This window comes from Rhinolophus hipposideros (genome assembly GCF_964194185.1).
Source record: "Rhinolophus hipposideros genome assembly, chromosome: 8".
In the NCBI taxonomy this organism is placed as follows: Eukaryota; Metazoa; Chordata; class Mammalia; order Chiroptera; family Rhinolophidae; genus Rhinolophus; species Rhinolophus hipposideros.
The window spans coordinates 64,806,452-64,832,156 of record NC_138054.1 but is presented as its reverse complement, the minus strand read 5'-3'; the positions used below and the strand labels follow the sequence as shown (position 1 = coordinate 64,832,156).

The 25,705-nt window shown below is 50.4% G+C and overlaps 1 protein-coding gene across 6 annotated transcripts in view; it reads left to right on the top strand.

Annotated features, from left to right (window-relative positions):
- Positions 1-25,705, top strand: part of ST3GAL3 (ST3 beta-galactoside alpha-2,3-sialyltransferase 3) — a 170,749-nt gene extending 145,044 nt beyond the window's left edge. For 3 of the 6 annotated variants that reach the window (XM_081055715.1, XM_081055712.1, XM_081055713.1), the window contains 6 exons: positions 748-811; positions 1,674-1,769; positions 2,070-2,256; positions 20,008-20,154; positions 20,352-20,498; positions 24,651-25,705. In XM_081055715.1, coding sequence (XP_080911841.1) covers positions 748-811; positions 1,674-1,769; positions 2,070-2,256; positions 20,008-20,154; positions 20,352-20,498; positions 24,651-24,740 — 731 coding nt within the window. In that variant the 3' untranslated portion in view covers positions 24,741-25,705. Of the gene's footprint in view, positions 1-747; positions 812-1,673; positions 1,770-2,069; positions 2,257-20,007; positions 20,155-20,351; positions 20,499-21,091; positions 21,294-24,650 lie in introns of those variants that run through there. The other 3 variants (XM_081055714.1, XM_081055716.1, XM_081055717.1) reach the window with 3 other exon arrangements.

Below are 25,705 nucleotides of genomic sequence, written 5' to 3'. Positions count from 1 at the left end.
CTAAGGTCTTAAGTAGCAGAGCCAGATTTAACTCCAAAGCCAATACCATTACACAGTATATTATATACACTGTATACTATAGTGCTCTCATTATACCAGAGTTTGAAAAGAGCCCAATCATCATTGCAGAATCCAGAGAGAGACCAAGAGGAATGAGGTCTGACTAGTGGGCACGGGATCTGAGAGCACGGAGGTCATGGGGCCCTTGCTGAGGGCCGCCTGAGTGGGGTGCAGCTGGGCAGATGCCAGGCCGCAGGGCTTGAAGAAGTAAGGCGGGAAGGAGGTAGACATAGCCTGGCAAGAATAGGATGAGGCACTGGCAGTGTTCGAGGGGGAAGTATGGGGCAGAAATGAGGCAGAATGGTCAGGCTGGGGTAGCTGGCTGGGACGAGTCTAGTCTTCATCATTGGTTGTCTCCTCCTCGGCTGTCTCGTGTCTGCTCGGTGGGGCACAGAGATGAGCACAACGTGTTCTCTGTCTCTGAGCAGAGCCTCCCAAAGCCAGATACACTGCCAAGGAAGGGCTGGGGAAGAAACTGCATGCCACAGCTGAGTCTCCTGCCCCCAGCTACTTTCTCAGGGAGAAAGTTCATCCAGTGTCCCAACCAATCTGTGCCCAGAGCTCCCTCTCCCACTTCCACCTCCACCCTAGCCCCAGCAGCCTGTGCCTTCAAATTGGTTCATTAGCAAAACATTGCATGGGAATTTAAGTGACCCTCTAACAGTAACCTCCCTCCTCTATCTACAGACAATCTGATCAAAGCCATCTTGTCAGTCACCAAAGAATACCGCCTGACCCCTGCCTTGGACAGGTGAGCCACTTGCTGCCCAGCCTCCCGCCCCTCAGCTGCCAGCTGGCCTTTCTTGGACATGACAGATTTAGCGTATCCACGCGTGCACACACAGTACTCACGCTGGGGTGGGTGAGCAGAAAAGTGGGGCCACCCAGCTGGGCTTGCACCCTGTGCCCTATAAGCACTTGGCAAGACATCTCAGTCCTCAGACAGCAGAATCTGAGGGTAAGAACTAAAGACACTGGGCCGGGATATGCTGAGCATTGGAACTGAGGAGCTAGGTGGTAGGAGCAGCCGAAGGGGCCATGGCTTATATCTAGGACGCTGTGGCAGCTCTGAAGCCAACACTGCCTAGATGGGGGAAGTCCTATAGGCAGGGGCAGGAGAGCAAAATGAGTAGGGATCCCGGGTGGCTATTGGGAACATAGAGGCTTCTGAGTCAAATATAAGCCCAGCCCTGAGTCCTAGAGCCTCCAGTCCCACTCCTCTGTTCTTGCTTTTCTGGCATAGCCCTCAAGCTCAACCCACTTTTTCCTCTCCTGAAAGCTGTCTAAACCCCACTAACTCTTGGGGAATTTTTAACCCAGAAAACCGTCTAACCGGAGCCTCTTCTAACTTCCCCAGAGCTAGTGCCCGAGCCCTTTCCACACCCACATTTTCCTGGAGAAGTGGCAGGGACGAGGGATGTCTGAGAGTTCCAAGTGGCCCCGCTACCCACAGTATGGTTCTGGCCTCCTCTCAGATGGGCTGCCGGAAGCCCATCGGTCTTCTTCCTTATCCCAGCCTGCACATGGCCGAGGGCATGGGGCCGGGCCAAAGGGGTCGGGGAGAAGGAGGCGTGGTGGACCGCACTCAGAGGGCTCTGCCTCTCTTCCCTCAGCCTCAGCTGCCGCCGCTGCATCATCGTGGGCAATGGAGGGGTCCTTGCCAACAAGTCCCTGGGGTCACGAATTGATGACTATGACATTGTGGTCAGGTGAGTTCCCCAAAGCAGTGCCTGGGGCACCTGCATGTCCCAGCCCAAACCTGGTCTCTGAGCCCAGTGAGAACTGTCTGTCCATCTGGCCAATTGGGTACGAGGTGAGCAGAAGCTTCAAGAAGAACCCTGGGTTGGAGGGTTTGGGAACTAAAAGCTAGATGGTGACCAGGTGACCTGAGCTTTCATTCTCCGCACCTGGGGTGTTCTGGGGTCAACTAGAGTGCTTCCCCAAACACAGACCCACAGACCACATGCAGGGAGCCCCAGGCAGGCTCTGACTGGGCCTGCTCTCCGTAGACTGAACTCAGCACCAGTGAAAGGCTTTGAGAAGGATGTGGGCAGCAAGACCACACTGCGCATCACCTACCCCGAGGGCGCCATGCAGCGGCCCGAGCAATACGAGCGCGATTCTCTCTTTGTCCTCGCTGGCTTCAAGTGGCAGGACTTCAAGTGGCTGAAGTACATCGTCTACAAGGAGAGAGTGGTGAGCCCCCTGTGTACCAGCTCCTTCCCCTCTTGCCCTCGCCTTGCCTAGCTTCCAGGTCAGCCCCTTCCTCTGAACCCAGCAAAGAACAAGGAGGAAACTTTCAAAAGAAGCATTAATGACCCGAAGCTGAAAGACCTAATGCATTAGTTGCAACCAAGGGACATAGAGGCCTATGGATGCCAAGGGTAACTGGCCCCGACTCCTGGAGCTGATATGCCTGATATCTGCTACCTGCCTCCAGAGATCCGGACTACAGGTCCTTTCTCAGTCTTCTCTAGACACCCCCCAACCCAGACCCCAAGTCCCTGCCCAACAGCCGCTGCAGGCCCTGCCCTGGCCTTAGATGCCCTGGTAAGGAAAGCTCTGATGTGGCTAGCCCTAGCATTACTGCTCATCTTCATCCTTTCCTGCCCTGACCTTAGTTGCCTCCTCAAATCCCTCTTACCCGCTGTGAAGGCTCTCTGACTCTGATCGTGTGGGTCCACCGTCATTTCCAGCCAAGGAAGGAAGGTCGTTTTGGACCCTGGGGATATCCTGCGGGGACCACAGACCCCTCAACTTGAGGGTACCAGTTCCCAAACTCATACATAAGTCCCAGCCTTTCCCTACTGTGTACTTTTACCACTGACCTGCGTTTGGGCTCCCAACCTGCCATTGGTCTGGTTCCACTCTGCAAATGATCAGATGTTCTAGGCAGGCAAGAGTCAGGGCCCATTTCTTTAGGGGGTTTATGTGACCAAGTAGGGTCAGACTGTTCCTTAGTGGACCACCCACTGAGTCCCCTCCTGAGTCCTCTATTTCTCAGCTCTGGGCGTACAGGGACACCTGCCAACTTGTCCAGGCCCGTTCCCCCTCTCTCCTCAACCAGCTGTCACCGGCCACCCCAGGAGAGGGGCACTGCAGAGGTCAGGCCATTTATCTTCCAATACCCAAGCCTCCTACCAGAGAATGGTGACAGACAACTCTCCGCCTACAGTAAGAAGCTAGTTGTTCTTTTCTGGAGGTTTAGAGGAGTGTTGGGGGAAAAGGGCGGGGCGGGAATAGCTTACCCTGCCTGTGGAGATCTCAGTGTAATTTGGTTTAACTCCACAGCCCTTTCCCAAGCAAGGCCAAGTGCAGGCAGTGTCAAGTAGGTAGCAAGTGAGAGAGAAGACAGAAGTCAGGTCCCGAGATTCAGGTAGGTGGGACAGTGGGGAAGGGGACCCCGCGTCAGAGCCAGGCTGAATGAGGCAGCCAGGCTCCACTGGGTCCAGCAGGGCTCCCCAAAGGGGAGGAAAGAGTTTGGCTTCAGCCAGCCCCAGCTACAGGCAGGCCCACCAACACGCAAACCAGGCAGAGAATAGAGAGCTGAGGGAGCCCTTCTCTTTGCCTTGAAGGCAGTGGAATAAGGATCACAGGTAGGCACTTTTAAGCGAGAAATGGGAGGAAATTGGGTCTGCCTTGATGAACCCCAGGTAGCCTTGGGGTTGCTTTCTCACCCTGGCCTGACCATCTGTCCACCCGCTCCTTTCCTCTGCCCATGGACACCTGTCAAAGGAGCACCTGGACGGCAGGACCCTGGTCCCATTTTTTGTTTAACCCCTCAGTGCCCAGCCTCCATAAATGATCTGGAATTGGCTCAAACACCAGGTCCTGCGTCCTGCTGGGCAGACTGGGATAGGACAGGCAGCCCAAATCAGGAGGCCAAGGGGTGGGTCAGGGCCAGCCAGCTGGGGGTTATCACATATGCCTTCCGAGAACACCAACGTCAGTTAATTCAAGGCTCTTACAATTCCTCCAAGGGAGTAAGGAAAGAAAGAAGAAAAGGAAGGAAGCTAACTAGAGATGTGAGATTCACTGTACTCTGGCCACTCAGGGAGCAGACAGTAAGGCCTCACTTTTCCTAGGAAGACTCTGAGGAGCTCACCGCCTAGCGTGGCCTTGGTGACAGGCTGATCGAAGGTACTAGAGCAGTTGGGATGAGGAAGTGTGGGCTGTGCTCAGGCACACACTCACCTGTACTGATGTCTGTTCCTGTCTTGTCCAGGCCACGCCCAGGGATCTAGGACCAGCCTTGTGTTGGTGAGAACTCCTTCGCAGGGTTGGTGGGGTGAGTGGGAAGGAGAGAGAGGAGACAGGGAGGAGTGCTCTGAAGTTCCGTGAGCCTCCCCTGGCTCCAACATCAAAGATAATTTAGGGCTTCAGAATGAGCTGCCAGAGGAAAGCCAGTGATGCCCATGGCTTCACCAATCCCAGCACTGAGAGAAGGCCTGCCCATCTCTCCTAGCGCTCAGAGCAGGCCTGCCCAGGCCTTCCTGGCTACCCAGGAAGCCTCTTCTTAGTACCCTTCTCCACCCCAAGCCTAGGCTAACGCCTTCACAGGACCTCTCCATGCTCTACTGCATTTCTCTGGCCTCTAAGACCCAGGTACATGTGAGAGAAGCTGCTTCTCTAGGCCCCTTTCCCTCCCGTCTGGTGCCCAGCCATAGGCTTGTCCTGCTCCTGCAGTGACATTTCTAACTGTGAAGCCTCTGGGACACTGGATAGCTCTGTGCACCTGTCTGGAGCCTCACCTGCAGAATTCTGGCAGGAGGCAGCTCTATGTTCAGGTGCCAAGGCCTGGCTGGGCAGGGCTGGAACAGGTATTAGGCCTCAGTCATGGCTGCTGCCTGCCGATCGCTATGTGAGCAGTTGTTCACAGTGTGTAACTTTCTGGTACCAGGAGTCCTCACGGGATATGGAAAGATAATGGGAAAGGAAGACTGCTAGGGCTGGCTGTACTTCATGCACACAGGACCTCTCATCACCATTTGTGGCTCCCTCATTCACTGGACAGTAGCACAGACAACTCCAAATAAGTTACCAAAAGGCCTTATAGCTCCCAGATCCCAGGAGCCCTGACCAAGCCAGCAAGTAGGTAGAAGGATTCTCTGCAGGCCATGTGTGCTCGGGGCAGCTGTTCAGTAGGAAAGCTGAGGTTGGGAGGGAGGGTGGAACCTGGGACATGGAGGAGGAGGGGTATGTAAGTCATGGGGGGAGGGGGCAGCCTCCAACTCTTCTCAGAGGCACCCCGGGCTCCATCCTTCATGTACTCACTTGATGGCCAGGCATCATTGTGGTGTTCTCTGTGCTGGCACCGGGCTGCTCCCTGGGAGTACAACGATGAGTTCAGTGCCATCTCTGACCCAAAGTCTCTCACAGTCTGGAGAGACAGTCGTGAAATTAGAGTTGTAATCCAGTACGGGAGGTGCTGTGGCCTGAGCACCCTCCTCCGGCCTTTGATGAAGGCTGGAGACTCCCCATCCATTGTCCTGAGGAAGGAGCCCTGGGGCCTGGAGAGGACAGGACAGGTGAGAGGCACAGCTTCCCATTCCTCTGCCAGCCTTCCCACCTCCTTCCCTAAGACGCCTAGCCCAGGTCTTCAGAGGCCCCGGGGAGTTGCCTTCCCAGTCCCCTTGGCTGCCTCCCCTCCTCCTCCAAACTGCCATCCTCACTCCAGAAACTGGAAAGCTGGCCTCACTGCTGAGAGACCTCTGATTGGTGGTCAGTTCAGTGAACAGGCTCAGAGGCCTGGTTCCAGCCCAACGGGGGGAGGGGAGAGGACAAGTTCTGGGAAGTGGCTCCTGGACGGCCTTGACACAGGCTTGACCTTCCAGTTGTAGTTCAGTCCTTGGGGAAGGAGGGAGGGCTCTAAGAGGCCCACCAGGCCCCCACATTCATGCACAGGAGGACTGGGCCCCTGAGTTTGGGAAAGACAACATGGTTTAAGAGGGGAAGGCAGTTTAGGCCTTCGAGTTATGTCGACTTAGGTTATGTCGACTTAAATTTAGGTGCTGTCACTTATTAGCTGGATTACCTTAGGCTAGTTACCTAGGCCCCTTAGATTAGTCTCATCTATGAAATTGAAGTGGTACGACTCATCTTTCTGGATTGTTTTAAAAATTAAACGAGAAGAAATATAGAAGCACCTCGCATAGTGCTTGACAGTAAGTGCTGTCAATGGCAATTATTAATGCTATTTATTATTTTATTGTCGGTGGTAGTGCCGTTAGAAAAGCCCAGTTGCACTAGGGAGTGAAGCATTTGTCTGTCTAGGCCATAGGGCCTGACCTAGGAGGTGACCGAGGTCAGAGGCCAAGACTAGAGGAGGGAGAGACTCAGGGCTCCTGGGAAAGGCAGCTCACAGTCTGGGAAATCTACGGCCACCAGGTCCCTGTAGGAGGTCTCACTGGGCCAGGCCCAACAATGTCCATCTGCACCTAAATGTATGTTCTGTTCCAGGCCTGAGAGGGATGCAGAGCCTTGGGACAGGCTCTGTCCAGAAGGAGCTCAGTGTGGACACCACCTCACCTCAGGGGGACTCAGTGCAGAGCATCCAAATGGGGTTAGGTGGGGACACACCATGGTGAGGGTTCTGCTGAGCCAGCATCAGGGTCCCCACTCCACCGTCTCCTTTCCAACCCTGAGACAAGCTCTCCTGGGATGCCATTTCCTTTGCAGCTGTCTCCAGTGGACACCACCCTTTCACACGTACCTCTTATCCCTGTGAGGGCCGGGAAGACTCCGTGCTCATTCCCCTTTACCAACCACCCCCATCTGTTGCTCCTCCACCCTCAGGTAGAATGTGCTCAGGAGCTGGGGCTCACGACACCACCACCCTCTGCTCCTCTTCATCACGCTCGTCTGTGACCTCTTAGTTATGCATCTCATAGTCATTACCATCGTCGTCTCCTGTCCTCCCTCCTACTGCTCCTCTTCCTGCCTCTCTTCCTCCTCCTTGTCCTCCTCCTCCTCTTGCCATCATCCTCATCACAGCTGTCATTTATTAAGCTCTTCGGTTTTCTAGCCTTCTCTGTATTCCTTCATTCACTTCTCATAATGATCCTGTCAGATGGGAACTTTTAACCCCATTTGTGGGATTTGGACACTGAGGCACAGAGAGGAAGAGTTACTTGCTCAAGGTCACACAACTAGTTAAGTGGGAGAACTGAATTCAACGCAGCTCTGACCGCCCCAGGGTTCTTCCTAAGAAATAAATCTGACCACATCACCCTCCTACTTGGAAGCCTCCATTGATTGTCTCCTACCTGCCATGGCCTGTGAGAATGAGAAGAACCACCATTTACTGAGCTCTTCACATGCCAGGCCCCGGGCTACCTGGCTTATATACAGTGTCTCTCTCAGCGAGTCATTTCAACAACCCTGAGGCTGATCTTCTGAGTAAATGGTAGAGCAGCGTTTTGGACCAAACTCATCTCATCGCACTATCACACCTCTCATTTATTCACTGGTTCAGTCATTCAGCAAATCCAAGTCAATCACCGAAATCACGTGGAGCCCATGCTTCAAATACTGTCTTTCTCACTTGATAACTTCCTCTCCCCGTGACTCCCCCGTCCAGCCAGTCCAGTACCCGGGAGTCATCTGTGGAGAGAGAAACTACAACGGAGATGGCAACACTTGGTGGTGTTACCTTCTAGCATCTTGCTGCTACTTGCCATTCTTGTGTCCTGTCCCCGGTCATTGTTCTTCTCAGAACCTACCATCACCATCTTCTTTTTTTTTTTTAATTACAAAAGAGGCATTTTTATTCCACATAATAGGGGAAACTGCACTCAACCTATAGCCACCTGGCTAAGGTGCTTCGCCTGAGTACCTCGTTGGTCCTTACGACAGGAGGGCAAGCTGTGTATGGCACACACCAGTTGTGTGACCCTGGGCAAGTTATTTCCACCCTCTGCAGGCCTCTGCTTGCTCATCTGAAAGGATGGCATTTAGCCTGCATCATCTCTAAGTGTCCCTTGCACTCTGTCCAACTCTGACTTCTCATCCTATTGAGTCCAGAGCCAGAAGGTAAAAGAAAGTGCTCAAGAAATAAGTCCTACTGGGACAACCAAGATGGCGCAATAGGTAAACGCTGTGCTTACCTTCGCTCACAACCACATCAAAATTACAACTAATCTACCAAACAGCCATTTTTGAGAATCGCCTAAAATCAAGCTGAACTAAAGCCTTTCAATTAAGGACATGCAGGAGAAGCCCCCTCCAGACTGGTAGGAGGGATAGGGACGTGGAAAACGCTGGTCCCACACCCACATGTGACCATTAAAGATCAGGAGGGGTACTTCACCTATGGGGATTCCCCTCATCCCCCAGAGGAGTGACAGATCTCAGCCCCACCCCAGCCCAGGGTTCCAGTACTGGGGAGAGAAGTCCCCATAATTTCAGGTTGTGAAAACCAGTGGAGATGTGACTGAGTGAGAGTGCGGCGGCACTCCCAGGTGCTCCTCTTAAAGGGACCGCGCTCAGACTTACCCACCAACAGAATCACTCGCTCTGAGCTCCAGTGCTGGGGCAGCAGCTGGACAGGTGGCAGGGACAAACGGTGGGGAATTGGATTGTCCAGCTTTGGAAGGGGGGCTGGAGAGGCGGCTTTCTCCTGAACGGGGGAGCTGGTGGAGGCCACCATCTTCTTTAATTCTGCTATACCTGCATCCCTATTCTAAGCAGGCATCCCATATCCAGCTCTGCAGAGAAAATCAAGGTCATCACCAGTCAAGAAGTCTCAACTTCCCAGCCTCCAGTTTATAAAAATTACCTGCATCCCTCTCCACCCCCACGTCCCTCTCCACCATCCTTTCTGTGCCTCTCCCGTTCAAGGTCATTTGTCTCCTATGCTCTGGATGCCATCTCCTCCCACCTTCTCAGGAACTGTCTGCTTTTGTTGATCTCTTTTGTCACCTCTTTACTGGATCCTCCTCTCACATCTGTAAATTTGTTCAGGCTTCTCTCACCTTAAAAATAAAAGCCCTCTCCTTAACTTGTGTTCACCCTCTCCTTTCCTTCTTTTTCAAGTTTTTGGAGAGAGTCATCACCTGTCCATCATGTATCTCTGTGTTTTCTCTTTCTATTTTTCAACCCTCTCCAGCCTAGCTTCCAAACCTCTCTCTACTGGTAGTGACCTTCTGATTCTAAATCCAGTGGATTCAAGTTGTTCCTCCCTTTAAAGGAACAACTTGTCAGCAAGTATTCAGTGAGCATTTACTGTGTACCCCACACAGTGCTAAGGTCTACGGATAGTCCCTGATTCTTACAAGCTCATGGCCAAAATCCTGGGAAGTATGCTTAATGCCTCCGTAATACTCATCACTCTATTATAGCTGAGAATTGACTTATCTGTCATCTTTTATAAGCCCCTAGAGGGCAGAAACTGTCCTGTTTATCTCTGTAAGTCCATCACCTCTAGCAGTGTTTAAAACATAGCTGGCATATATCAATGAATAAATAAATGTGGAAAATAAGGCCCAGAGTAAGGCAGTAATTTCCAGCAAAGTCAGGATTCCAACCCAAATCTGCCTCTCATCAGGGCTCTTTCTCTCTCATTGCCCTGGGAGAGCATTATTTTAGATTCAGACCCTTGCGTCCTTTTGCTCTCCGCTTGCCTCTTTCGGGCACCTCTTTCCTCTTAGCCATGTTTGATCTTCTTTCTGCAGTTCCAAGATCATTCTCCTTGATAAAGAAATGAAAACCAAACAGTCTCTGGCGCTCTGCCTCGTTCACTTGTCTGTCAGCATCACAAAGTCGGCCCCAAGCCGACTTTTCTTTTTGTTCATTGCGGTTTCCAAATATAGCTTTCAAAAAGGTTTTTGACCCACTCCTCGTAGCATACATCAAAATAAATTCCAAATGGACTAAAAAGTAAAACATAAAAATACAACCAAAGGAAATTTTGAAGAAAGTAGAATAGAAATCAAATCCCTGGAGGCAAAAGAACTTTTAAAGGACAGCAGTGCTAAGAAAAATCAGATGTGATAATACATGAAAATTTAAATTAACAAAAACAAAAGACTGAATGCTACCAAACTCGGAAAAGTATGTTTAGGAAATAGGACAATAAATAGATATTATCAGGAAAGTTGACAAGAAAACCATCAGGACCCCAGCAGATAACAGGCAGGAGACTGAACATATGACACAGAAGGACATTTAACTGGTAAACAACAAAAATATGTTTAACTTTCCTAGTAACCAGAGACAGAGACATTCATGTGAAGGCAACAGGATGCCATTTATCACCTACCACATCTTTAAAGAATGTGTTTAAATTGTAATACATGATTTTGGCAAGAATGCAGTGGCAGATGCTCTCAAAGGCCACTACTGGTCAGTGTAAATGGGGACAAGCTTTTTGGAAAGGAGATGACACTTGGCACCAGTAGCCATCCCCCACAGGAAGGAAAAAAACTACACAAAGATTTTTATTATAATGTTAAACTTATAATGGCCCAACCCATACATAACCTAAAGCGTTTGTTATGCAAATTATGGTTCAACTACCTAACAGACCATAAAGCAGCAAGTCCAGCAACCTGCAGAGGGTCCGGGCACTTGGACCAGCCATCACAGCCACTCTCACCCTTGCTCCTTCGGTGCCGGTAAAGGCAGTGAAACCTTACTGGACTTGGTATTGGCGACGGAAACCAGTCTCTTCCTCTGCCTCAGCCCACCTCTTGGAGTTTCACGTTCTCCTTCTGTACAGTGGGGAGAGTAAAAGCTTCCCCGAGTGGCTCCCTGTTATACCTCTAAGGAGTGAGTGAGGCAGGGCACGTGCCGTGCGAGTGGTGGTCACCTGCTGAGAGGTGAAATTCAGAGAGGTGAGCACTGCCTGCCTGCAGGGGAGGATGCCCTGCCACAGGGCCCAGGAATGAGCGTCCGAGCGACGGCCTGGGCACAGGACAACACCACCCTGGCCAAGATGGTCTGCACCCCACTTCTTGGCCTCCAGGACACTTACGTAAGCCCTGGACCCTGACTGAGCTGCTTGCCCCGACCTCTTGTAGATGTTGGCCAGATGATGATGAAGTTTCAGGCACAGAGAACAGCACTGGCAACAAGTGTGGTATATTTAGTGAAGTAAAAATAATTGAATATACCTGGTGTGTGGCATGGGTGCAGTACTGCCCTTAGACCTGGGAAAGGGGTGCCTGGCTCTCCTCCAGCCACATTCTTTGCCATGGAGTGTAAAGGAACATGCAGGGTCGAGAGGGAAATGCCCACCCCAGGCCCCTCCTCTCTTGCTAGGCCGTTGCCAGGTACTGACTGGAGACCTCAGAATGTCTTGCCCCAGCAGTCGGCGCCAAGTCCACTTCCATCCCCCTGAAGGTAGAACACACCTCGCTGTGCATTCCCCTAAGCCCAGGGAGGGAGGTTCGCAGAGGCTGGGAGCAGAACTTAGACTTGGACGTGCGGGCTGGGGAATCCATACTGCTCGTGTGGGATGGGACCAGGAGTGGAAGAGCAGCAGGCAGGCTGGTCCGGTCTCCCAGTACCACCATGATCCAGCACAGGTCTCTCGCAGTCAGAATTCTAAATCCAAAGCTGGCCTACCGGATCACTTTTCAAGGGAGCACAGAATATGGTTTATTTAACAGTTTGATTTATAACTTTCGAATACATAGATTCTAAAATTTAAACATATGGTACATGGACTTCCACTTGTAATTTTGTCCCCGGCCCCAGAAATGTTAGGGATGAGCCCACATGGATATGGGAGCCAGGGTTAGAGATGAGGCTGGGCAGGCGGGGGACAAATGGTGAAGAGTCTTATGAGCCAAAGGCATATCAAGGAGCTGGGGCTTCGTCCTGAGGATTAACAATAACAGCTAAAGAGCTAACTTGGTGCCGAATGTATTATGTGCGTCACTTTCAATTGTCATAGCACAAGCACACTACACAGTTCAAGCTAGTCTGAGTGCCCTGGTTTTATAGATAAAGGTAATGAGACTTAGAAAGGGTCAAGACTTGCCTAGGGACGTGGAGTTAGTAGTTAGGGTGTCAGGGTTCACAAACAGATTGACTAGGCAGCCCAATCTGCAAACAGTGGGCTCGCAGAGAGCATGAGGAGAAGAATACAGGTTGGGTAGTTGCTTGGTTCCTGGGGACAAGGGAGAGGGAAAAGGCAAGGGAGATAGGATTCCAGTCTGAGTTGTGAGGAAAGAATGGCGATGGCTAGATCCCTCAGGGGAAATAGAATAAGAAACCTCTTGGGCCTTGGTTTCTTTAGGAGGAGACTGGACAAGATATTCTTAAAGGTCTTTTTGTGTGATTGTAATCCATGTTTTGAGGGTTGTTCATTGTCTGAAATATTATAGGATATATTTGTACAGAAAGTAAATGGCTTCTATATAACAGGCACTCCTGTATCTGTTGATTGGTTGATCCAGGTTAATCCTTAGCTCTGAAATATTTGCATCTGTAGGTACCTTCTTTTCGAGCTCTTCTTTTTACTTGTAGTTCTCTTAGTATGTCACCTGGCTCTTCCTGCCATTTCGTGTACTGTGCATGTGAACATTCTTTGGATACGTCTTATATGTACATATTTTAGTAAATAAGTATAGCAGATATTAATATTTTAAACCTCTCTGGTTTCTTTCTCACATTATAATAAGCATACCATGTGCTGAGACATTTGTACACAACCCTGTCTTTTCCACTGTATTACAAACTCCTTTGGGGTAAGGAAAACAAAAACAAAAACCAGACCTACACTCTGAATTACCAGACAAGCTGTCTCAGTGGGCAGTGGAAAGCCATGGAAGATTTTAGCCCTGAGAGCGTCCAGATCAGATCTGTATCGGGAAGTGAAGGAACCGAAGGAAAGCAAGATGGGGGCTGTTGGAGTGACCCCACGGAGAGCTGGTGATCTGTCCTCAGGAGGGAGCAGGAGGGAACACATCTTCCCTACTCCTGGCTGCAGAAAGCAAGGCCACGGTCAGTCTCTGTGCCCCCAGACCTCTCATCTTGGCACGTAGACTGGTTCTCTCCTAACAGGAAGGAAGAGGCTGCAGAAGAACCCTGCCAGGGCGCAGGCCACACTTCAGGGCCTGGTTGGGAAGGTACTTTCTCCCCAGATGTTTTCCCCCATTGCTCTTGGCTGTTCTGACACGAGCAGAACAAGTTGCATCAGCAGGAGACTGGCAGCTCCACACAGATGAGCTGGGTCTCGACTTGACTGAGGCAGGGACATTCCTGGAGGAGGAGGGATTCAACAAAGAATGCAGCCCTCAGCTGACCTTGAAGAGAGGTTTGACCATTCAGGGCCAGCGTCATTGGCTGGCTTTATAGGCCTCTATAAAGTGTTGTATCCTCTGGCTCAGGAAAATGAGATGTGAGAGGCCTTGGGCCAAATTTGATTAGGCCTTCTGGGACCTGGCTGTGTTCTGGTGGCAGGCTTGGCAGTGTCACCGGCGAGCAGGAAGGCCTCCGGTGCTCACTGCCCTCCTGCAGGGAACCGGAGGGAAAATCTGGCGCCTCATTTGAATACATGTCTGTCTGTGTACTGGCCCCCACTGCCATCTGGCATCGCCAACCACACCCTCTGCTTCCCTCTCTTGGCTCCTGTGACACTCACTCATAATCATAATAGATAAGATTTATGGAGCTTTTGCTCTATGCCAAACATCGTATGTAATCCTCACAAATACCTGGGAAGTAGGTCTTGTCATTCTTGTTATGCATGGAGGAACTTGAGGCTTAAAGAGATTACAGGACATGCCCAGGTCACACAGATGTGGGATCCAAATGTGACCCAGGCTTCCCAGATTCCAGGGCCCGTGGTCTCCCACTGTACCACACTCTCCCTAGTGCCTCTGACCCCTCTTCCTGTTTGTTCTCAGTGTCCTCAGGCCCCTCTGTTTCCACCTACCCCTTAAATATCGCTGTTGACAGGATTCTGTTCCAGGTTCCTGTCTCTTCTCACCCTATGCCAGAGATCCCTAACCTGAAGTCAACAAATCCCCTTAACTTACGGGATTCTGTGTCCTTCGGCAGTGGTATGCAAAATGTAATGTGTATGTGCCTGTGTACGTTTTTCTGAGAAGAAAAGTCGTAGCTTTTATTTCAGGAAACAGGCTATGGTTTTATTGGTCCTTGATATTTTTATGGCTAGGGGAAGCACTGAAATGCCCAAATCATATCTTGGTCTTAATGTGCCTCCTTTTCCTGAACTTCTTGAGGGTGCTATGCCTCGAGACAATGACAATGGGGGGGAGGGATAAAATAGAAGCCCTGAATTGTTCTCTGTGCCGGTTCTCAGTGCTCAAACACAGGGCTCTCTGGGCCCTGAGACCCAAGCTCAGGCCTCCTTTCCCTCCAGTCGTCCCATTGCTCTGCGCTGCTGCTGGCATCGAGCCCTAAGGCAGCAAGAGCTGCAGGGATCCCAGCACCCAGTAAGCTGAGACAGCCTGGGAGGCTGCTGCAGGAGGCACGTTCTGCCTGCACGTACGCGCTGCTGTGTAGGAGCAGGGAGCTGTGTGTGTGTGTGTGTGTGTGTGTGTGTGTGTGTGTGTGTGTGTGTGAGAGAGAGAGAGAGAGAGAGAGAGAGAGAATCCTCAAATCTAAGCAGTCAGATCAGTTGTATCAGTCGTTTCTCCTCCCAAGAAAGAGTAAAGGTGGAAAGAAAGGCAGAAGCTTTACCCTCCCCACTGAAGCTTTTGTCAGAGTCTCAAAGAGCATTTGACACAATAAGCTAACTTCCTACTGTTTCACATAGTGGTTACATATGGGACTTTTAGCACATGGAAAAAACTGAGAGACGTGGTTTCAGAGAGGGTATCTCATGTCACAGAAATAACTAGGTTCTGAAGTTGGATCCAGCTCAGATTCTCCCAGCTGTGTGTACACCTTGGACAAGTCCCACCACCTCTCTGATTCTCAGTCTCTCTGTGAAATGGGATGCGGGACCCTAATTTACGTTAGAGCTCCTGGAGGTCAGAAGGGAGCTCTCATCCTCGACCCCAGACTTCCGGAGGTGGGAACAACAATGATGATGATAAATGGTGAGGCAGAAAGAACACCCATCTTGGAGTTACAACACTTGGGTTTGAATCTTGGCACAGCTACTTGCATGACCTTGATCATGTTGCTTCATCTTGGGTCCCTACCTGTGAAGTGGGTGAAAGTTGAAGACATGTAAATAAAGTCAAGTTTATGAAAACTAGCCTGGAGCCTGGCACCCCCCCCAAGCTGTGCCCATTCCTGGTTTTCCCTACCCCTCCCAAGCAGCCCCTGCACTCCCCCCCCCATTAGGTATGTGTGGGGCAGGCACGGGCAGGAACCCCGGGTGGGGAACTATTGGGGGACGGGCTGTGCCTCTCCTGGCACCTGCTGGCACTTGCCATTCCTTTCAGTCCACATCTGGCCCTCCCAGGAGGGGCTTCTCCTCAGTTCTGCATAAAATCTTGGCCATTTCTCCTCCCTTCCCTTTCCAGCTGGGTCCTGTTATCCCTACCTTTACCTCCCTTGCACCTACACTTCTCCTGGATGCAGAGAGGGAGACAACAGGAGGAAGACAGACTGGGTCTGCTCTCAGTCTCACTAGTACTGAGACACAGAGAAATTGGCCCCAAGGGCCTATCCTTTTAGCTGACCCTTGCAGGAGAGATAGACTTTGCCAGAAAAAGATGTTGCCACAGAGGTGGGGCGACGTGAGGAGAGCATGGCTGGAGCAGAAACAGTCCATTGAAGGCAGCAGGTGAGCCTGAGGAGGTACTGACCAGTGGGGAGCTCTTTGCTGCCGCTGAGGGCAGTGGGGGAGCCTTGGGTGGACTTCATGTCTCCTTTAACATGCTGCCTGCCGGGTGCTGTGCTAGGCCACAGAAATGCCCTGCGGGGTGGAGGGTCACAGTGCTCCTTAGTGATGACCAGGGAACCGTGAGCTAGCTGGGCACTCGGCCTGAATTATCTCATTCTCACAACAGCTCATAAGATAAAAACTGTTAGTATCCTGATTTCTCCATAAGGAAATGGTGAGTTCCTTGCCCAGGCTCTCCACACAGTAAGTGACCAGAGCTGAAGTTGAATCCAGTCCCTTCAGGTTGCTGTAACAAAATAGCACAGACTGGATGGCTCGTAAACGACAGAACTTTATTTGTCACCGTTCTGGAGGCTGAGAGTCCAGGACCATGGCACCAGCAGGCTTGGTGTTTGGGGAGGGCTTCCTGCTTCACAGATGGCCTTCTTTTCGCTATGTCCTCACTTGGCAGAAGGGCAAGGGATCTCCCTGGGGCCTCTTTCTAAAGGTATTAATTAATTAATCCCACTCATGAGGGCTCCACCCTCATGAATTAATCAGTTCCCAAAGGCTCCACATCCTAATAAATCACATTGGGCATTAGGTGTTCATATTGTCACCTCCCAAAGGTTAGAGGTCATTTCTGCCTTGGGAGGAAGAGGGTCAGGAAAGAGGAAAAGAAAGAAAAATAGGCTGAGTCTGAAAAAATGAGCAGGATGGATCAGGTGGAGAGACGTGGGAAGGCCGTCAGAGACGCAAGGAGCAGCCTCAGCGAAAGCATGGAGGCATGAATTAGCAGGTGGGAACTTCAGATGGCCTGAAATGGAAACGGAAGGGGCAGACCGGGCTTACTGGCTAAACAAACTTGGATCTTCTATGGGCAATGGTGATGTGATCTGCTTGTATATAGAAAGATCATTCTGGTAGAGAGTAGTGATTTGGAAGGCAGAGGCAGCCCATCCTAAGCATTCATTACATGTTGAATAAATGGATGGAATTTAACATTTATTGTTCCAGTCGCTCTCCTGGGCTCTGGGCTCTGATTAGTCAACAAGACAGATGCTGTAAAGGGCCAGTCTCTAGGATAGTCCGCTTGAAAGGTGATGAGACCTGGACTTCTGGTGGTAGCAGTGGGTTGGGGAAGAACGGGTGGGTCTGTGGGGTTCTAAGAAGATAGAATCCAAAGAACTAAATGACCAGTCGGGCAGGATGGGCTGCAGAGTGAAGAAGAATCTAAAGTGGATTCCTAGGTTTCCAGTTTTTTGGAGGATATGAGAGAATAGGGAATAGAGGAGCAGGAGCAGACCTGCGGAAACTAGAAACAATTTAGATGTCCAACAACAGACGACTGATCAAATACGTATGTACCTCCCTATGACAGAATTCATAGAGGACAATTTCGACTTCTGTAACCTTCGGTTTTAGAGGTGTATCGTTTAACCAAATCTCGATTGTAAAGTTGGATTTTTTTCCTTCTGGTTTTTCACTTTCACATTATAAATAACATTGCAATAAGCAGCTTTTTACAAAGGTCTTCACCATTCTGATTACTTTTAGGAGAGAAATGTTACTGTCATCAGGTATAAACAGCTTTGAGGCTATTGATTTGTATTCAGAATGCTTCTTCAAAGGCTACACCAAACTTTTTTTTTTAAAGATTTTATTGGGGAAGGGGAACAGGACTTTATTGGGGAACAGTGTGTACTTCCAGGACTGTTTTCCAAGTCAAGTTGTCCTTTCAGTCTTAGTTGTGGAGGGCGCAGCTCAGCTCCAGGTCCAGTTGCCCTTGTTAGTTGCAGGGGTTGCAGCCCACCATCCCTTGCGGGAGTCGAGGAGTTGAACGGGCAACCTTGTGGTTGAGAGGACATGCTCCAACCAACTGAGCCATCCGGGAGCTCAGCTCAAGGTGCCGTGTTCAATCTTAGTTGCAGGGGGCAGAGCCCACCATCCCTTGTGGGACTCGAGGAATTGAACTGGCAACCTTGTGGTGGAGAGCCTACTGGCCCATGTGGGAATCGAACCAGCAGCCTTCAGAGTTAGGAGCCACCGGGCCAGCCCCTTTACACTTACTCCTAAAGTGTAGGGGAGTTTCACCTCAGAAGACCACCATAAGCACTAAGATAAATACATAGATACACATAGACACATTTCAGAGGGTAAAAAATAGTTTCTGGCTATTTTAATTTGCATTTTTTGTCACTATTGAGTTGACTTTTTCATGCTTACTAACCTTATTTTATATTCTTTTCCCATTTTTATGGAGTCTCGTTGATTTTTCAATGAATTTTTTAAATATCTAGTATTTGTGACAAAATGTTTCCCACTTTTTTGTTTCCCTCTTAATTTTGCTTACATTTTGATGTACCAAAGCACTAAAAATGTTTACAAAATCAAAATCTGTTTACTTTTTTCTTTATTTCTAACATTGCATTAACATTTAGGAAGTTCAATGATAAAATATACATCTAAATTTTTTTTCAGTTTTACTTTTTTAGCATCTAGTTGTTTTATGTATAGTGTGAAGACAGGCAGTAGGTGGACTTTTTTTTTTCTAAATAGTAAATTTTCAAACGTCACTTGCTGAGAAGATCATCTTGTTCTCACTAATGGTGAAGCTTCCTTTATCATAACCTAAGTGTGTGTTTGATCTCCTTCTGGGCTATCTCTTCTTTCAGTGATCTTTGTGTTGATTCTTACATGCCTATCAATGTTTATGTAATTGTAAATTCATAATATACTATTTAGTTTTTAAATTTTGGGGGCTATTTTTATCTGTTAAATATTTGGATGGGTTTTTGGAATCCTTTTGTTAAGTTTGAAAAAAAAATCCTATTGGAATTTTTCTTAGAATTATATTAAGCCTACATTCATCTGGGAGGGGGGTGGGATGGAAGATTGGTATTATGTTAATACTCAGCCTTCTCATCCAAGATGTGGTTTGTCCCATTTTTTCCCCCAAGTCATTTTTTTTAGATCTCTCAATAAAGGGTTTTAGCTTTTATTTTTTTTTACTCTATGTCCCACATATTTAAGTTTATTGATCAGTATTTGATTATTTTTTGTTAGGATTGCAAAGGGGATCTCTTTCGTATTACATGTGGTGACTTTCCTATTGGAGTACAGGTCCTATTACTAAATATTTTATCCATTCTAAGTTTAGTTCATTGTTTTAGGTTTTCTAGGCAAATGACAAACTCCCTGAAAATAACAAGTTGGAGTCCATGGCTTGGTAATGCCTCCAGTCTTCTGAGTTGGTTTGTGACTTTCTTCAGCAGCATTCAGGACCCCAGTTTTTGGGGTGGTGAGGGTGAATGAATGGGTTGATCCCAAGTTCAGGGTTTCCCTGGGCTGAGGCAATAGAAGGGCAAGGGCTGGGGAGCCGAGGAAGCTCAGAGAGAGTAGCAAAGTGATATGCTTCAGGGACTTGAACAGAAAGGCAGGGCTGGAGACGAGAGGAAGGGAGAGAGTTAGAAAGGAAGTTGCAGCCCTGGAATGGACACTGGGACGTCAAGTTGCAGAGCTCATGCCTTTCACAGTTTGGTACTAAGATCCCTAAGGGAAGAATGACCCCATTTTGCAGTTAAACTGAAGCTCAGAGAGCTTGTCACTTGCCCAAAGTCACCCAACTCTAGTCAGTGGCCGAACTGGGATTTGAGGGTTGTTCCACAGCGCTTACATTCTGTCTTTATTTTCCAGGTTCACTTTAGAACAGTTGACTGAGAAAGCAAGGAGAGTCAGCAGAAGGGAAAGGAGGCGAGCCCAGCAGAGCAGATAGGAGAGCAAGGGCAGGCTCCTCCTGGGCCCCTCGGTAGCTGTGAAGGGGTGGGGGACAGCTGGGCCATTGGGTCTTCCAGTTGACCCAAGAAAGTCTTCAGGCCACAGCAGCACGCCCCAGTGTGCCACACCCTGTGCCCCCACCATGCAGCTCACACTGGATCCTCCATTACGCACTGGCCCCACCATATGCTCACTGTTCCCACGATATACCCTCATCTGTGTCACACATCCCGTGTCCCCAGCACACGCCAAGTCCTCCCTCTACCAGCTGTGTTTATCCCACATGTCCCAGCCTCCCCAGTATGACCTCATGCCCCCCACCCTGTTTCTCATTTGCCTGTACACGCTTTGGGTCCCTGCCACTCACACAGTCCCGTCACAAGCTATGTGCCCAGCTCATGCCACTTATGCTGTGTCCACAGAGTGCATCGGACGGCTTCTGGAAATCTGTGGCCACTCGAGTGCCCAAGGAGCCCCCTGAGATTCGCATCCTGAACCCATATTTCATCCAGGAAGCTGCCTTCACCCTCATTGGACTGCCCTTCAACAACGGCCTCATGGGCCGCGGGGTGAGATAGCTGGGCCCTAGGAGAGGAAGGACGGGAACTGGGTCAGAGTGGCCTTGGGAAGGAACGACAGGCAGCAGGGTGGGGACAGAGGGCTCAGTCCTCGGGAATGGAGCTCAGCTCTGAGTTGCTTCGCGGAGGGTCTCAGCCTCACTCAGCCCTCCATCTGAACTCTGCGCCTCCTCCCTTCCCTCCTCTAGAACATCCCGACCCTTGGCAGTGTGGCAGTGACCATGGCACTACACGGCTGTGATGAGGTGGCAGTCGCAGGCTTTGGCTACGACATGAGCACCCCCAATGCACCCCTGCACTACTATGAAACCGTGCGCATGGCAGCCATCAAAGAGGTTTGAGGCAGGGTGGGGGCATAGCCCCTGGGCAGGGCTGAGGGCGGGGGCACTTCCAGCACAAAAGACAGGCTCTGACTATGTATACAAGTAAATGGTAAGGGGATGAGGCGGCAGCTCCCAGGAAGGCACCCCCCCTCAGCTAAGTCGAGACACTGGAGGTCCATCCCTGCCTGCGGGCCTCTGACCACCAAGCATCCTCTGTGCCCCAATGCCCAGCCTGCCCCTGAACCCAAACCCCTTTCCCCAGCCTCCTTCCTGAACTGGCCCTCCTGGCCCTCTGCCCGCCCTGGTCCCGCACCTGCCTCCTTGCTCTTCCCCGGCCATCATACGCTCATCTCGGCACCAGTTCGGAGCCATCCTCTCTACCTCAAGTCCTGTCTTCTCCCCAGACGACTTCCTTGCCCCCTCAAACAACCCATAGACTTTGCCTCCGGTCTCAGGACACCCCTGGTACCCCCTCTACCCTGCCCTATGGCCAAGCACCCAGAATTGCTTCCCAGGTAACCGTATATTCAAGTACCTTAAAGTTCAAGAAGCATTACAGTTCTCCCAGCCTTCAGTCAGCCTCTCCTGCATGTCTCCCCTCACAGCGAGAGCCCATGTGGAAAATCTGGACCCCACTGAACAACCGCCTTCGCTTCTACCACTAACCTTCCACTGATCCCAGCCTGGAACCTGGACATCTTGGGCTAGCGCCTGAGCAGCTTCTCTACTCCTGCATCTGGGTGGGGGTTTTTGGAGGAAATCTCCCATCTGTGCAGATCACAGTTCTAGAAATGCAGGCATTCTCATCTCAGCTTGCCCTCCTTCCTGCTCACCAGCCTTTCATTCCCTTCTCCGGTCCCCACTACACTGTGCCAGAGCTGTGCACTCCCCAAAAGCTCCCCCCACGCTACCCTCCTCCAGTGACGGCTCCTGCTGCGTCCTCCTTGGCCCGCCTCACTCCCCGTTGGCCCTTCGGCCCTCACACCCTGCTTCCCCCTTACCTGGCATGACTCCCACCAGAGTCACCAGGGACTTTTCTCAAGGCTGCCGAATCCAATGGACACATGTAAGTCTCATCTTTCCTGATCTCGCAAACACTTTTTTTATGTTGACCACTCCTTCGTCTTTGAAACTCTCTCCTGCTTAGACTTTCAAGTCAGTAATTTCTGGTGTTCCTCTGATTTCACTTGCCAGTCTCTCGTTCTCTTTCTCAGTGTCCTTGATTTCAGTCTGCCCCTAAAATCAGCACTAGCCAGGGCTCCCTCCTGGAAGATCTTCTCTCCTCACACCACATGTGCTCCAGGAGGTTGATGTCCCCGGCCGTGGCTTCAGTTACCATTTATACTGTTTTAGGCTTTCTGGTTCATTCAGATTACCTCAAGTTATTGGAAGTTGTTTCAAGGGAATAAGAGAGATTTGGGAATCTCACAGGGAACCAGAAACAGCCTTCCAGCTGGGCTTCCTGTTGCCTGGAATGGGGTTCGGGAGTGGGAAGCCCCTCCTGGGCCCAGGAGCTCCAGAACTGTCTTATCCCCTCAGTAGTGGCTCCCACCCTGCCTTATTACCTGACCCTGTTAGTCTTTCCATCTGTCTTTCTTGATGTATCTTCTTGTTTCTTTGTTCCCTGCCAGCACCCACTCCAAACTGTTGTCACAGCTTTTACCTGCCTCCTGGCGTCTGTTTACTTGTATATTTGGTCTCTTACAAATTTCTTTTACATAAACTTGATGTGAAAGAGGGTGAGAAACCGTAGACATAGGCAGTGGCTAAATCATGAAGTGCTTTCTCTGCCACAGTGAAGAGTTTGGATTTTGCTCTGAAGGCTGGAGGAATCCATAAAAGCAGAAGCTTTTGGGTCACTGTGGCTGCAGCATGAAATATAGGGGTGTGCAGGACAGGAATAGCAAGTCGTTAGAAGGCTATCCCAGCAGTCTAAGCAAGAGATGAACACCCCTAAAGTGGAACACGGCAGAGAAATCCGGGCTAGAAATGTAGGTTTGTGACTTATGAGCAGACTGCATGTTCAAGGCAGACAGGGATGAGATTTCTTAGGGAGATGATAGAGTAAAAAGTGTAGACAGTTAGGGCAGCACCCTAGGAGCACCAATATTGAATGGCTGGGTGAGGGAAGGGGGGTCAGCGATGAAGACAGGAAGAGAGCTATCAGAGGAAGGCCCTCCTCAGAGTGTGGGCTGAGTGGGGCGGACAGCTGCATCCAGGGGTCCTAGTGAGGCTGGGGTCCTGGGATGACCAGGATCTCGCCCCAGCCCATAGACTATGTGGGCAACGTTCCCAGCTGCCCGCACGGAAGGAGGACTCAGGAAAAGAGAGCGCCGAAGAGGTGGCACTGCCTGCGCTAAGAGCTACACTCCAGGCAGACTTTTTTGTTTATACTCTTTTATTATGAACATTGCCAAACATATTCACAAATGCAGAGAATAATATAATGAGCGCCTGTGTAGCTGTCACCTGCCTCCCACAGTTACCGTACACAGCCATTGTTGTTTCATCTGTTCTTCCTCTCATCCTTCCCCTCCCCACTTATTACTTGGGAACAGGTCTCAGATATCACATCATTCCAAACATAAATAATTCAGTAAGTTTCTCAAAAAGATCAGGGCTACTTTTATTATCATAATACCATTATCATACTAGAAAAATTAACAATAATTCCTTAATATCATCAAACATCCAGTCCTCTGCTGCCCTTTCACCCCTCAGTGACCCCAGGGGGCACTCTTGAAGCTGACCTATCAGACTTCTTCTTGGGGAGTGAGGGAGGGGTGGGGTAAGTAGAGACCTATATGAATTTCTCTGTTTGCTTGGATTCTTGCCCTGTCATTCCTCCAAGCCACCATTTTCTTACCTATAAAATCTAATTTCATTCAATACATATTTACTGAGCACCTACTCTGTGCCAAATAATCCTTGTCTCCAAAGAGAGACAGTGAGATAGATGCTTGAGTTTTCAAGGTGTGAGGGCAAACCACCCAGCGGTGCCAAGGAGGGCCAACTCGGAGCTGGCAGAGTATGACAGGAGCCTCAAAGGGGCCAGAGGTTTGAGGGAGTATGGAGGGACAAGGGACAACTGTGTAGACACAGCAATAAAGAATAAAGAAGACCTGCCCACCTCTAGGCACTGTGGAGTGTGGACGTGTGGGAAGAGTCACCACTGAGCATGTGTCCGGGGAACGCTGTCCTTAGTGGCAGCCAGCTTTGTGGTTAGTACAAATAGTTGAAGGGTATGTTCAGAGAAGAGGAATATAGGGAATTTTACCTGAGTCTCAAATTGAAAAGATTTGAAAGGTTAGACAGGGTTAACTGGATCAGACTAAGGACCGGAGAGAGTTAAATTCTGGGTACCAGGAAGTCATGGCTCTTAATATCACTACAGTGAGTGTCACTGCTGACAGATACAACAGGGCAGTCTGGGTACACACGACGATAAGACCTTTGGCTATTGGCATTTTTTTCGTTCATTCATTTAATCATTCAATCCTTTTTCATTCTTTAAGAGACTTAGTCATCAAAGCTTCCTGGTAAAAATACTGGGGATGAGAAAGGGAAAGAACCTGAGCCTGGGCGCAGCCTTTCCCTAGGAGAAGGCAACTTCTTCCCTGTAATTTCCATATTAACAGTAAGATGAGCCTCTTGTCCTCTGCCCCCTGTCTCCGATCTGAGAGGCAGGATTTCATCAACCGCCCCCAGGCCTGGAGAGTGGATTGCATCAAGCCAGAGAATGACTAAGCCACCCCACGCAGCTCTTTCCAGCAGGGCCCACCCCCAGGCCTGGGCCGGACCTAAGTGACTCACATTGCCTGACCATAGGGTGCCTAGGACCTGGGTGCCCCGGACATGCTGCCTGACAAGGAGGGCTTCAAGTCTGTGGGAACACGGATGAAAAGCCTATATCTCCTAAGACTTGGAAGAAGTTAAGAAGCATAGTTCTTCCGGGATGGGAAAAGGGGTTAGAAGCTTACATTCTCTGAGTCCTGGGAAGGGTGAGCTGTGGCACTTCTGGAGCAGATGTCCCACAGTCACAGCATCGGAAGGTAGTGGTCAGAAGAGGGCACCAAGCCCTGGAATGGTGCATTTTAGCGTGGCTGTGTCCCAGCAGTCACCTGGGCTGCCCAATTGACCTCTACTCCATCTCTTTCCTTCCAGTCCTGGACACACAATATTCAACGAGAGAAAGAGTTTCTGCGGAAGCTAGTGAAAGCACGTGTCATCACTGACCTAACCAGTGGCATCTGAGCTGGGCCCAGAGGGCACATGCCATGGAGCTCTCAGCACCACAGGAGCGAGCCGCCGCCCCCGCCACCCGCACACTTCACTGGCCTTGGTCTGGCCCTGCCTGAGAGGCGCAGGAGTCTTTAGACCCAGAGGACAGTGCCAAGAGGCCCCAGGCGTGGCAGGGCCTCGGTAGGGCAGCCAGAGCTATGTCTGCTCAGTGGCCAGCCTCAAAGACCAGCACTTAGCCTCACTCAGCCTGGGCCCTTGAAGCCAGAGGGCCAGGAGGCCACTGGCCATACCCAGCAGGCCCAGCATGCAGGAGGTGGACACAGGCAGCAAGGCTGCTGCTGGAATTATTTCTCTAATCAGTGTTTCGTGTATTATTTTGTGAATGGGGGGGTGGGGAGGGATAATTTATTTTTAAATAAGGTTGAAGATGTCAAGTTTGGTCCACTTGCCATGCAGAAAGAGGCCCACTAGAGGGCCCATCAGGCAGTGGTACCAGTGGGCTCCCTGTAGAGTGGGAGTGCCATGACTAGACTGTACGATGTTCCAAGGCAACAGAGAGGTGGGCAGGATCTCCTGCCAGGCCCCTCCAGCTCATGACACTGTTTGGCCTTTCTTGGGGAGAAATGGGGTATTCCCACACACCAGCCCTAGCTGTCCCACAGGGAAACTCTGGAGCCATCCTTGAAGCCAACAAGACAGCCCCTGGGCTAGAGCAGAGAACTTCAGAGCTCAGGAGGCAAGGCCTGGCCCAGCCTGATGGGAATGGCCCCTCCCCAGCTGCTGCTGACCCACAGGACAGTGCCCCAGGCCTGGACTTAACAACTTGGCAGCTGTTCTTCGTTTCAGCAGTGAGACTGCCAGGTCTTTGGGTTCTGCCTTTAGCCTGGACCAGAGGGTACTGAGGCTCAAGGACCTTACCCAGGCTGTGGCAGCCATTCTGAGCAGCCATCATGGAAGCAATAAAGCTCTTCCCTGAA